General features: G+C 51.7%; 4 protein-coding genes across 4 annotated transcripts; 1 reads left to right on the plus strand and 3 right to left on the minus strand.

Annotated features, from left to right (window-relative positions):
• Positions 1 to 432: 432 nt before the first annotated feature.
• Positions 433 to 1,392, minus strand: J4E87_007242 (uncharacterized protein; the record flags this gene model as incomplete). The annotated part of the gene is made up of 2 exons (XM_049378838.1): positions 433 to 1,172; positions 1,224 to 1,392. 2 exons carry the CDS (start codon positions 1,390 to 1,392, stop codon positions 433 to 435), a joined length of 909 nt encoding a protein of 302 aa, XP_049231500.1.
• Positions 1,393 to 4,164: 2,772 nt separating this feature from the next.
• On the plus strand, positions 4,165 to 4,753 carry J4E87_007243 (uncharacterized protein; the record flags this gene model as incomplete). Its single annotated transcript, XM_049378839.1, has 2 exons — positions 4,165 to 4,306; positions 4,368 to 4,753. The coding sequence occupies 2 exons, from the start codon at positions 4,165 to 4,167 to the stop codon at positions 4,751 to 4,753; spliced, it is 528 nt and encodes a 175-aa protein (XP_049231501.1).
• Positions 4,754 to 10,444: 5,691 nt separating this feature from the next.
• J4E87_007244 (uncharacterized protein) lies at positions 10,445 to 11,581 on the minus strand (the record flags this gene model as incomplete). The annotated part of the gene is made up of 3 exons (XM_049378840.1): positions 10,445 to 10,895; positions 10,952 to 11,251; positions 11,343 to 11,581. The coding sequence occupies 3 exons, from the start codon at positions 11,579 to 11,581 to the stop codon at positions 10,445 to 10,447; spliced, it is 990 nt and encodes a 329-aa protein (XP_049231502.1).
• Positions 11,582 to 12,465: 884 nt separating this feature from the next.
• On the minus strand, positions 12,466 to 13,530 carry J4E87_007245 (uncharacterized protein; the record flags this gene model as incomplete). The annotated part of the gene is made up of 3 exons (XM_049378841.1): positions 12,466 to 12,943; positions 13,000 to 13,304; positions 13,354 to 13,530. The coding sequence occupies 3 exons, from the start codon at positions 13,528 to 13,530 to the stop codon at positions 12,466 to 12,468; spliced, it is 960 nt and encodes a 319-aa protein (XP_049231503.1).
• Between the last annotated feature and the right edge of the window lie 239 nt (positions 13,531 to 13,769).

Consider the following 13,769-nt stretch of genomic DNA (forward strand, 5'->3'; position numbering starts at 1 on the left):
TTGCAGAGACTAGGGCACAAAGCGGGTTGTTGTATGGGTCGGCAGATCTTGGAAGCGATTGCGCAATTGCACGCGATAGTTAGAGCCTGTCTCACCCGGCTTTTCGTTGGGCGACGCGACCACAGTGACGTGAGCGGAGCGGAGAAGGAGCACCTTGTCCTGCAGTTTGTGTTGCGCTTTAGCGATTTTCAGGAACACCTCACGTATATGACAGGTCTAGCGCAATGCTGGAAATTCGTTTGATTCATGCCGGAGCTTCATTGGCTCCTGCGTCGGTGGTATCTCGGCCCCGTATATACATAATCGGATGCGACTGCCGCAAACCCCATTCTTTCGTGACCCAAACCCCATGCTATGCCATGTCCCATAAATAACCCAAACGCCCATGCTAATGCGGTACAACAAGTAGGAATCAAGACATCCTACATCACCCTAAACGTTCAAAGAGACTTGTTGCAGCTTGTTGGCTAGGTCCTCGTTTTGCTGCTTCATCGCCTGCTCCTGGAGGAACTGAGCATATCGCGACTTGGGGTTGTGGATGCCGCACTCGGACTTGTTCTTGCCCTTCCAGCGTCCTGCTCGCTCGTCCTCTCCGGCAGCTACTGGCTGTGTAGAGTGCCAGTCACCGACACTCTTGTAGCCCTGGTTGAGAAGGTCGTTGTATGGGACGTCGTTGGCGTCGACGTATTCCTTGACCTGGGCGAAGTTCCAGTTGGCGAGAGGGTTGATCTTGATGAGGCCGGCCTCGTCGACCTCGATGATGTCCAGGTCTCCACGCTTGCCACCTTGGCTACGTCGGCGACCAGTCAAGACAGCCTTGACCTGGAGTTCAGAGTAGGCACGCTCAGCAGGCTCCACCTTCGCAACGTAGTCGTAAAGTTCGTCATTGGTGTCCCACAGCTTGTCGCCATGCTTGGCAGTAAAGTCGTTGACGTTGTCGCAGCCAGCAGGCTTGTAGACGTGTACCGGTGTTCCGTATCGCCTCCTTACCCGGTCAACAAGGGCATAGGTTTCGTCGAAGTGGTAGAGAGTGTCTAGGAAGATCAAGTCGATGTTGTGCTTCAAAGGTCCATCGAGCTTCGAAAGCATGTCCACTGTGACCAGGCCAGTAAGACCAAAGGCTGTGGTCTGGAATAGTCCAGGCAGAGATGTGATGCACCATCGGAGGATGTCTACCTCAAGTTAGTTCAGGAAATTTTCAGGAGTAAAGTGCCATCACGTACCTTGCGGCTCAAGCTTCTGGAGCTGGGCGTTGATGAACTTCAAATGAGGCTTCGTGAAGTAGATCTCAGGTAGGCTCTCCTGACTGGATTCGGCTGAAGCATAGCCAGACTCCTCGCGGAGTGTAGGCTGCTTGTAGGCGTCAACCTTTGCGAACAATGGTGACGACATCCTTCAAGATGGTGTGGCGGAAGTTTGGGGTATGACAGGCACGTGCGGAGAAGCCAGAAGGAGTATGTCTTTGTGGGTTGGTGTCTAAATGGAGGCTTCCCAGGAGAAACTACTATTATCAATCGTTTGAGTCTGGAGGTGGGAAGAGGGAGAGCGACCACGGCCTGGAGTATATATTGGGCGCCGCCATCGGGATCGCTTTGTAACCATCTCCGCAAGGTGCGATAGCTGGGGGTGAAGACGTGCGATCACGCAATTCGCGCTAGTACATGGTGGAGCAAAACTCTTCCTCCCAGCCTTATGTAAGGCAGTCTCGCCAATCATTTGGCGGCAGTAGACGTTTTGCTACTTCTGAGGCTCGGACGACGTCTATGCTCATGCACTCCGCGGCTGTGCGTTGGTTGGAAATCGCCCGATGGTTTGAGGTTTTGTCATCAACGTCATCCCGTGGACGATTACCGAACAATGCGAATGGCTGAAGTCATGGTGATCCGGCTCTGGCTGACGGACTAGACGGACGGACGGACTGCCTAATCATGGGCTGAGGGATGCCATGTCGTCTCATCTTGACTTTCTCTTGATGTTTGCCTCTGCTGACAATATGGAGTTGGTGGAGTGCCCCGGCCCATCGGCAAGCGCCGGGCGATCGCGTCCGGGGCCTCGCCCAGAAGACTTGTAACACGCATCAGGATTCTCTGTAAAACCATCGGTTAGTGTGAGTCGTTGTGGAACGTCAGGCATATTTACCTATAGCTGTCCATGCTTGAGGCTGAACAATTTTTCTAGCCTCCTGCACGACTCGGTGCACCTTATACTCGTGGGGCGCGAGATCCGTCGTCCTGATTTCCGCATCTGCAACAAGCATGTTGCTTTTGGTGGGCAATCATGTCGCGCGATTCCCGCCTGGGCGCTTCGTGATAATCTTATGTCGTGTTGTCGGTGCTGTTGTTGTCGTGAATGGTGGCGGATGTCAGAAAGAGAAGGAGGCTAAAGAGACCTTGGCACGGGCTGCCGTATGAGATTACAACCACACGTCAACCTAGGAAAACACTAAACAGGTCTGCAGCCTACATCAACACAAAAACGTGCAAAGTAGGTGACCTAACGCCGATGTAGGCTCTAGACCTGTTCAGGTTTTTTCTTGTCCAAGGTGACCATGTACATTATCGTGTAATAACCACCTAGCATATGTCTCGACCTTGGCCTGTCATCTGCGTAGGATAAGTCCCATGCAGGTTACTTGCTCAAACCAGCAGGCGACACAAGGATGCGGGGTCTCCACACGGGACGACACCCGCCAGCCGAATCGTCCACTCCAGACGACCATTTCCTATGAAAGCGCGACCCACCCGCACCATGCAGTTTGCTCGCTGCCTACATCAATCTCCGATCATCGACTGCTGTCATGGCCGAAAAACGGAAGCATGGCGAATCTCCCGGATCTGACCAATCACGACTTCCATTCGATGAGGGCCGCCCTTCTACCAGTCCAGCGGGCAGCCTGACAGTCGTCGAGAACTACCCCAGAAAACGTATAGCGATAGCTGTGGGCAACACTACCCTTGACTTCCGACATTAATTACTCATAGCTTGTAGTGCAACGTTTGTAGATTTCGGAAGACACGCTGTGACGCCCAGAAGCCGGTTAGTCAGACAAAATTGTTTTCATATATGCCCTCGTTAACATTTACAGTCTTGTGGTTTCTGTACTGAGCTCGGAATTGAGTGCACCTACCGGAAGCCAACAGTTGGCGACCGCACAAAATCAGTCGGTCCCCCATCAGAGGCCTGGTCAAGCATTGAAAGACGACTGGCGCAGGTCGAAGCTAAGCTGGAATCTACGCATCAATATGCGCCTGGTTCTGCAGCACTCTCACCCAACACGTCTACTCATAGCGATATGCACCCTCCCCCAGAGTCCAGATCACGACACTCGAGCGCTAATCGAATGGCAATTGAATCGATCAACAACTCCACCATGTCTGTCCCATCAGTTGGTACACCGGTATCGTATGACTTTGCTTATCGACAGACAAGCACTGAAGGAAAAACTCCGAGACCTAGCCTCACTACTTTCCACGCACCTTCTTATATCCATGTGGAGAGCTGGGACTACACAGCTGACTTTTACGATGATGAGATCTTAGCCGGGGAACAACTGGCGGATCAGTGTGACGCAGTCATCTCACGTCCAGTGGATCTATCTCGACGAACGTGCCGACGACTCCAACAATCTTTCGTGGAAAACTTCCTTCGGTGGACACCTATTTTCGATCAACGAACCTGCGTCAGTGCGCTTGAACAGGCAGACTCAAGTAGCTTTGAGCACCCTAGTGCATCAACATGCCTAGCATTTCTGATACTGGCCCTTGGTGCAATCTCTGAAGATTGGAATGAGAATACGAATAATCTCACTCCAGGGTTGGAGTACTTTGCACGTGGATGTCGCCTCCTCGAGCACCTATCGCTTCGCATCGGACTAGCTAGCCTTCAGTGTCGGATACTGCAAGCTTCGTACTTCAAGTTCGCTATCAGACCACTGCAGACATGGAACTCCATCACGCAGGCTGCGAGAGACTGCATGCATATCTTGAGCTCCAGAACTATGCAACGCTACAGCCCATCGGACCAAGAAGCATTCAACCGAGCGTTTTGGGCTTGCTCCACCGTGCTGCACGAGTAAGCTATCCAAGCGCGGCTTGCATCGTTAGCCTCGATAGCGAAAGACTTTACTAATGTAAATATGTGCTTAGACTTGAGGCGACATGTAAAATGCATCCCATCGGACTACGCCACTTCCATGAATTGGTGCCACTTCCCCAGTTCGAAGAGGAGGATTCAGGCTTCTACTTCTTTCTGGCGCAGATCAGCCTTAGGAAGTTCCTGACACAGACTCTTGAAGTTGTCGGTTACTGTAAGTGTCTCTGCAGAGTCAATTTTGCTACGTGCACTTACCATGCGACCGCCCCTTCCAGTTACAGGACAGGTCATCTTCGCACCCGTCGTCGTTGGCGAGCTACGTAAACAAGTGCGCGAATGGTACCATCATCTACCTTCTGCCGTTCGGTTTCCCTTGGATTCGACGCCGCTGTTTGACTCAAGGAAGTCTTTCCTAAGGATTCAGTACATGGCTCTACATGTAGTTCTTGGCTGGCCTTCGGTACTTAGGATACTCGAGAACAGCGAAGGGGAGGCCAGTGCTCAGGAAAACGAAACGATTGGCGTCACAAGGGAGCATGCGCGACACTGCATAAAGAGTTCAGCCTTGCTTCTGAGTGTCGCGGACGAGCAACTCATGGGAAGAAAGATGGGAACGCACTTTACACTATACCCGTATGGTCACTGCGTTCAAACATGTTGATGTCTAACTAACTTTATCTAGGACATTTGCGTGCTTCGCAACCTTACTCATAGCGTACAACCATGCGGCTCTCGCTTTCATCGAAGAAACCAAGCAGGAGCAGCATATACGCAACGGATATGAATTACTGCGGCCATGGACGCATCTGCCTCTGGTTCGACGAGGGTTGGAAAGGGCACGCATTTTAATGCAGCAGAATGATCTTGCGCATATCTTCCACGCATATGCAGATGAATCACCTCAGCCTGCGTCTGGCGTTAGTCCACCAGTAGCAACGAGTAACGACTGGAGATCTCCACATCCAGGGTTCAGCATCAAGCCATGATAGCCGCGCGGACCCTGAGATGGCATCTGAAGTTCCGTAGGAAGACCGATCGCAATGCGGCATGGTTCGATTTAGGGAATCCCACGGGCTTAAACCACGCCACAAAGACATCATGCCAATCGGAAGATATTTGTGACAACCGGTATACACGACCGGCCCGAGGCCTCGTTACGAGCGTCCGATACGAACCTGGTCTTGAGTTCTTTCGCTGTTACGCCAGGGCGCCCTGCGGACAGATCCGTGCGAATGGGATCCTTCCCACACGGAATAACAATCACAATCCGTAGATGCATCTCGATGCAGGACCGTTGATCCACATTTGAAAATCGGTCGGTCATCAGCAGCGTATACCTGGCATTCTTGGACTGCGCACTCATTCCGCGTTTACGAATACACGACGGAGAGGGCTTTTGTGTGGCGATGCGCACACAACTACCACTGGCACCAGCATAATAATTTACACGCAGAGAACCCCACGACAGTCTACCAGAATGCAGAAGAAGTTGCGGCAATACCACCGAACACGGCCTGCATGCTATCTCAAGTCTATCGATCAACACAACTGCCCGCCTGCGGAGCAGAGACCACCATGATCACCACTGCTCAGACATCAGTCCCTAGGGTCTACGTAGTAAGACCGTGCTGAACAAATAGATGTTCGAGCTGCGAAACATCCTGGCTGAACCCCAAGTGTTCGCCTGCCGGCAAACACGAGCCTTGCATCATAGCTCACCTTAAGATCACCTGAATATGCAGTTGGGGATCCTGCAAAGTGACCTGAGCCCGGCAAGATCCACATCAGTCCAAGCCATAACATCGTGCAGCTTCGCGATCTCTGGGGTAGATGCATCCTATCGAGTGCGTTGCGCTTATCAGTCACCAACCGACCGCCCTGGTGGCCGCTGCGGCTGTGATTTGAGTAAGGGCTGTCCTGCCTTGCACGACTGTTACCAGCATCAGCTATGAGATGCGAGAAGCGCTACGTCCGCAGACCCGTCATTAATCTCGCCATCTTAATACGATCTGATTCTCTGAATCAGCTTTGCATGCAGTGTCTTGTTTCATTCATTCTAAAACCAAACATTCTCAGTATAACATCACGCTAGTCCCAAAAGAGCAAGGTTCATCGCTAGTGTACAAACGAGCGTTGTCTCATTATACCTAGATATCAATCGTTGACCTTCTGTGTTATCCTTTTGCGACACATTTTGTGGCCCGCCATGGGACACAACCGACAACCTGAACTCTACGCAGCGGCGCTTATAACTTATACTGCTGCTGCAGTCGCGCTTGTCTTTCGATTGGTTGCACGCCGTCAAACCAGCCACCCGTTGGTATGGGAAGATGTTTTGGCCGCAGTTGCGTTTGTATGTGTACTCGACTTTTTATTGACACAAGACTTACAGTTCGGCAGTCCACTGGAAGTGCTTTCACTTTCATCAGCATATACAGTACGTAACATTCTGCAGTCTTAACAACTAAGCGCTGACGGTGACCAGAGATGCGATGGGGACTTGGAAGGCCACTACACGCTATCGACATGGCAGAAGATGAGATTGTGTACCACTATTTCCTAGAACTATGGGTAGACATGTGGTTCTACACGTTTTCCGTCGGCCTCTCCAAGTTTGTCATACTAGGCTTCTACTGGAGAACGTTTTCACTTTCAAAGATCCGACAGCCTATCAGAATCCTTTTCGTTTGCTCGGCATGTTGGATCATTGTCAGGGTAAGTCGGCGAGCTATATCGACTTCTGCGTACGGTGCGCTGATCTCACAAGGTTGTCCTCATCACGATGCAATGTCAGCCGATTCAGAGGTTCTGGCACAAACACATCCCAGGCAAGTGCACATTGCCGCCGATGATGTCGCTCTTTGCCGCGGCCATACCTCATTTCATCCTTGAGGTCGCGATATTACTCTGTCCGCTCTATGAGATATCCAGACTGCATATCTCGACAGCACGCAAGGTTGCTGTAGCGGCGATGTTCGCAGCTGGCCTATTGTAAGTCGCACAAAACCAATACATCAACATCTTAATAATAGATTCGAAGGGTCTGCGGCTCAGCACTCGGTACCATTGCTCACACGGTTGCCCTTGGAAGAAACCCCCATCCAGATCTCACATACGACGGCATCGACGACCAGATATGGGCAGTATGCGATGTGAACCTGGCATCCTTTGCAAGTCAGTCATCTATGCTGAAGCTTTTCCTCGAACCAGGTCGCTGACATTCACCGTCTAGCGTCCCTCCCTCTCCTCCGACCCGCCCTGCGCTCCTGCGGCGGTATATTCACCACTCTCCGAACAAACAAAAGATCCATTGGACCCAGTAATTACGGCAATCCAAACTACGCCCCGACCTTTGGTAGTGCTCCTAAGAGGGGATGTAGCCGCACATTAACAACTACCTGTCCCGATACGGAGTCTACGATTGAGCTTTCTGCGGACTTTTGCACCGAGAGAGGTGAAAATAGTGGTAGAGTAGCGGCTTCGCACGAGCATGGGAATGAGTGTGGGAGCGAGTGTGGTATGCATCATGCCGCAAGTCTTGAGCTGGAAGATCGGCGTCTTGTGTAGGTGCGGAGTGAGATAGAAGCCGTACTTAGATTTTCTCCAAACCATGAGTATGGACTGAAAGCCGGTAATCTCTTATACACAATAATATCCACCAAGCTGACCGTACAATGTTGAAGTCACGCTTGGAGATGTTACTTTGAGCACCAATTTACAGCTCATGCAATCCAGAAGTCCCTTTTCTTGTAGGATGAAGACACTGGAGGATCTTCAGCCCCTGCCTTAGCCTTGAATGGTTGCAACCATAGACCGACTCGCTCCCAATTCGTCCCTACTCTGGATACGAGGAGGAAAGCAAAAACTGTCTCCACAGGTTCATTGTACCGATCTTTCATATCGACAGCGCGAAATAGAAATATAGCGTAGCAAGTTCTGATCTCAATCGCTCCAGCACCAACATGTGAGAACTCCAGGCTCTCGAATGGGCAGTCGAGGCGCGCCATCTCTGACCAGTAGTTATGGCCTCCACCTCGCAATACCGATGCATCGTGGCCATGTACCACGCGACCAAGGTGTCTTCCAACAACAGCTCTCTTGCGTAGCATAACCTTGAATGATGGCGCTGAAACAAATATCCGCTGAGAATAGTGGTGCCGCTGGGTAGAATTCGGACTGGCTTTCTCAAACTGTTGCAAAGACTGCAAAAGCCCATCCTTTTTCTCAAATAGGATCGCTAGGTCTTTTGGGACCACCAGGGTCGTGTTCGGCGTTCTTCGTATATGATACACAGCATTTGGATTGTGCAACCATCCTGCCCAAGAATAACTTGGGAAGCCTAACCGGCGATTGATCTTCTCATTCTGGATATCATGGCGCCAGCACAACCCAATGAGAAGCCCGTTCAGATACCCGGATGCATCGAAAGGCAAAGGTATACCCCAGTATGATCTGATAGGTGGCTCTTGTTGCTCGAACTCGCCCAAAATGCCATCGAATGCATTGAGGATGTCAACATCGTAGGTGAGGGCTCTCTCAGTATACGACTCAATCAAATCGTAGATGATCTCTCCGTCCACATTTGACTGCCACTTCTCTAACATGGAATGATAGCGTATCTGAGAATGCTGTAGGTCTTCGCTAATGACGCCTTCATCGCAATCGAATAGTACTTGTTTCTCGGTGAAGATGAGCCTCCGCCTTGAAAAGTAGCCTTCCTGAAGCGTCCAACCACGTCTGAACCATCCTTCGGTGTAATATACCAAGGCCCAAGGCCAGGGCGAAAATGTGACCAGATTGAGCTCGTTGTATTGACCTTTCGTTTGCACATTCTCCCGCGGTACCGAGACGCCTAACAGTCCTGAACTGGCGTCCGCATCACCGGCTGCTATTATCGTGATCTGAGCAGAGCGATAGATAAGGTGCATCTGGCGGATTTGATGCTTGAAATCATCTTCGTTCTTCTGATGAACGCAGTATGCATCGATCCAAAGATAACGAATGCCGAGACTCTGGGTTACTCGAATAGCATCCTCTACCGTTGAAGGGAGTCTTGTTGGAAGCATGTCTGTTTGCCAATCCTGAGACTCGCCCTTGCTTTTGCCCCACCGATAACTCAACGCGGCATAAGGGATGTCGCCAGAATGTCTGACGATTGCTCGTGTGTGACAATCAATCACCCTAAGCTGACTCGGCCGGCTACTGAATGTTTCCTTCTGTTGATTGCAGGTACTATGATGGGTTAAGCAATTCTGTAGGTATTGTCTCGTAGCGCTGGAATCAAGCCAGGTCGGAACTTCGTTTACTCGTAGCGGGGACGGTTGAAGCTCTAGAGTTTTCATCTCCGCGGACACACCGAAAGGAACTACCAAGCTAGGATGGCTGGCAATCTGAAGCTCGGGCTTTCTGTCTTCAAAGTCATAGAATATATTGACATGAGACGACAGCTTCGTCACGGGCCCAGACTTCGTAAATACCCTCATCAGGCTTTTCCCGCGGTCAAGTTGGAGATAGCGTGGTTGTAGCGAGTCGTTTCGCGGGAATAAATTGACCTTTGTCGCCAAAATGAACTCACAGAACTCGCAACCAGACTGCGACTTCCATATCCAGATAGTGGTAGGGTCAGAAGATCTTGTGATCCACACTTCATGTCCCTTCTTTAGCGGTATGCCTTCGTGATTGCCTTTCAAGATCGCAATGAGATCGATATCTGAACAATTGGCGCATAACATCTTGGCAGGAGCCGAACCATACGGGTTATGTCGTAGAGCATTTGGAAGAAGACGGGTACATGGCCTTGGCTCAGGAGCTGCTGCCTAGAGCTATCTAAAAACGAGGAATCAATTCGTTATCGATGCCATGGGTGCCCGGCATGCAGGAAGCGGGGTCGTATTTCGCGCGCTTGTCTCGTGTCACCACAACCACAACGTCCTTCAGCCCTTTGGCACAGCCAATACGATCCAAACCCTATCAAACCACCCTACACCTGATGTTAACTACGCCTTAGTCACTTAATACCCATCTTCGGCTTTGCATACGTGCACGTCCATATTCCAGCTGCTACAGCCCTCACAATCTCTTCTCCCAGTCCCATCATTCAATAGGGTGTGACGTTAATCACACACAGACGAGATCGTCGAAAGTACTCAGCACAGCCATCAATTTCAGTGTCACAGAAGACGTAACGTTACATATTGAAATGGATAGACTATCCGTTTCCACCTCACACCTCATAATGAGTGAAAAGCCCAGTTCCCAGATTTGGTATCATCGAAAAAAACACACAACCACGCTCAAACGCCAAACCCAGACAAGAAAAGAAGATGATTGCACGTCGATAAGCGTTAAGTGCTTAGTACGCATTACCGCCCCAACCCGGTGTCTTCCCCTTGCCCTCATGTGGCGAGTAGTATTCGTCCTGCTCCATAACCGGACTGATGGTTATAGAGCCTGGCTGGTGCTGCGGCGGCCCATACCAGCCGTTCCCTCCCGCAGGCACATTGCTGTAGTAGCCTCCTCCTCCGTGTGCAGCCTCCTCGCCGCCAAGGTTGTTGAACGCTTGTGTGCGCGGTGTCATGGGCGACTTCATGCCGCCAATGGTACCGGGTGTACGAGGTAGTTGTTGGAGTTCCCACATGTGCTGCCATTGTTCGTCGGCAGTCATCTCGTTGTCGTAGGGCGATGAGGCCCACTTCTCCTTCTCGGCTTTCTTTTCGGCTCTGCGGGCGGCGTGGGCTTGTTTCTGTGCGGTTGTTGGGATGAGGGAGTAGGCTGACAGGGCGAAGAAGACGACGTAGATGGTGCTGTTGGGATAGAGTTAGCGCTTTACTCGGATGTATACGGATGGTAGGGGACGTACAGCATGATAATGCTAACGGCGAAACTGCTCTTGGCTTGCATGCAGTAACTCTTTATGTGCTTGTCGTCCACGATGTTGCAGTTCTTGGTGAGGTACCAGGGTGCGCCGTTGTTTACGTGCTCTGGGTCAATGGTGTCGGGCGCCGTTTGGATGTGGATGCCGTATGCCCATAGGGCCATGAGTGCGATGTGGAGGAGGAGCGAGAGGATGGGGAAGAAGACCTTGAGGAGCCACAAGGTTGTTTTGACGAGCCAGAAGAACATGCATACTACGCCAATTACGAGGTGGTATTGGGTATTGCTATGATTGTCAGTACACTATTCAGGTTTTGAAGTCGAGTGGAATGATAGCAAGGATATGGACTGCAGTGTTGGTTCGACATGTTACTTACAAGCTACTCCATACTAAAGGTGTGTCTACTGGCCGGTAATTCGCAGCCGCGTACAAAACGGTGCTTGGCTTCGAGTTGAAGCCAAACTCGCCTCCCACTCTCCACAAAATGGTGCGATAGAGGTTTGGCGATGCGATACCGAAAAGGGCAAGGTTGGCCACAGTGAATGGCAGTTCAAAAATCATGAGAAAGTAGATGATTTTCGGCAGGCGCCATGTTCGCGATATAAAAAAACCCATGACGGGCGTTCGAAGCCGTCACGCTTGACGGTGATGTGTGGTGGTGGGCGTTGCCGTATACGTGATGCTGCGCTTTCAGCTACGCTCGGACGAATCGCGGTTGCGGAATAAGGCTGAACTGCGCCGTCCAGTCTTGTTGCGCAATTGTCGTTAACCGAAAGTCGATAGCTGGAGATGCTACCAAAAGCCTCCGATGGTCGCACACAGTCGTTGTTCGTGCTCGAGGTCCGGACGTACAAGAAAAGCATCAGCATCCAGCTCTCCGGGGCCTTTCACGCTCTTAACAGCCATGTAAGCCCCCATCTTAGCCGACGCCAGTGAGGGAGCTGAGGGGCGAAGAGCCATCGCAGGCGCTGAGTGGCACGCGCATGCTGCGCGATCACACAGCTTGTTAGGTGTGACGGCGAATCAGACTTGCAGGACGGCGCTGCATGCGGGAGCTAGACGGCTTGTTCCTTGCGCCATCCCTGCTCTTGTACCGAGGAATGTGGGTTAATATCGACGAATCGGGTAATTCAATATAGAACTCCAAGGTAAGAGGTCGGATGAAGTGGAAGGCCTTATCGCGGGGTTGCACGGCGCAAGCGATCGCTTGCTGTGCCGTACAGTGCCCTCGGGCAGGAAACGGCGTGTGGCGCGAATAACGTTGATGGCCGTGGTTCCCAGACTGAGTTTTGAAATGTGGAGCTAGTCTAGTGGAGCAGTCCCTCGACTATCACGAGCCGTCTGGAATTTACGGTCTTTGTGGGCGCGTAAATTCGAGTTAATGGTGTGAGCGTCGTACATACAACAGCGCTTGCCGCAGCGACGGGATCATTGTCGAATGCAAAACCTAGTATTGATCGCCTTGAACTATCCAATGGTAAATTACCTTAACCTTTCCATTACCACCACTTCTCGCACAGCACTCTCTCTGGAGCGACATTATCCTGCTCCTTGATAAACTTCACCATGTCGTCGGTCATGTCTGGGGGCCCGCAGACGTAGAAGACGGTGGATTGGGCTTCCTTCCTGTTGCCAACTGCGCTAGAGAGGGCAATATCGTCAATGCGATGCGTCCAGGCACACACTGGCACTTCGGTAGCCGAGTCAATTTGCGGCAGCGTCAGAGACATGAGTGGATGTATCAAGTCACCTTCATTTGTGCCCATCTCTGACCCGTCCCACGTGCCTGTAAAGAAAAGCTCAAGGCGGTCTTTGGTCACCTTGAATCTGGGTATGCGGAACAGGTCGAGCACGTCTTGCAGGAAGAGGACTTCGCTCGGGTCGGTTTCGCGCGAAGGGACTTTGGTAGAGTATAGGAAGCGTACTTCGAGGTTCGGGTAGTTCTGGTTTATGTAGGTCATCATTGACATCATAGGGCTGTGGGGTGTTAGCGGGCGAGGCGTGCGACTTGGTCACGGCAGAGCTGGACGCACTTAATTCCGACACCTCCAGCGATGAAGATGGCGCGCTTAATCTTCTTCATATCCAGACACGGGGGAGGCCACACGAAGCTTCCGCCTACACGCACAGTGACCTCCTTGCCTAGTATCTCCTCCGCCGGCTGCCACAGCCATGCTGCCGGCGGGTTATTAGGGCTCTTCTGGACAGCTAGCTCGAAGTAGGGAACAAAATCGGGATCCGACCGCGGCAGGGCTTCGGAGGGCGACGAGGTAATGGTGAAGCCACCGGCCTTGTCTACATCGGGCACAAAGACATCAAGCCATTGGCCGGGGAGGAACTGACTTATCCATCAGCGCATGTCGCGAGCGAGATGGAGATCGTCATACGTTGAAGCCGTCCTTTTCCTTGATTTCGAATTTAAAGCGCTTGATCCGGTCGTTGACGGGCGTGACTTTGGCGACGGTGGCCGTGTGCAGGTCGTTCTCTCGCGGTTCCGTCGCGGTGCGCTCTTGGTGGCTTAGGATCGCTTTTGCTGAGCGAGCTTGTGGCATGCTGCTCAGCATGCTTCTCTGCGAGGAGAGTCGTCGCTGAAATGAGTGATGGGACAAGAGTCGACGGGCAGGAAGGCTCATAGCAAGAAGAAAGTATCTTACCACGAGGAAAATGTAAGTGGGGACACCAGGTAGAGGGGTCCAATGCGTTATGCAGGATGATCCACTGGGCGGGAGCTTGGACGACAGCCGTTAAGGCTAGCTGACTTCACCCTCACCACGGCATCGGCATCATCTCGGGCCTCCAAATA

Source organism: Alternaria ethzedia (genome assembly GCF_023757985.1).
Source record: "Alternaria ethzedia strain BMP 0044 chromosome Unknown scaffold_19, whole genome shotgun sequence".
Lineage (NCBI taxonomy): Eukaryota > Fungi > Ascomycota > Dothideomycetes > Pleosporales > Pleosporaceae > Alternaria > Alternaria ethzedia.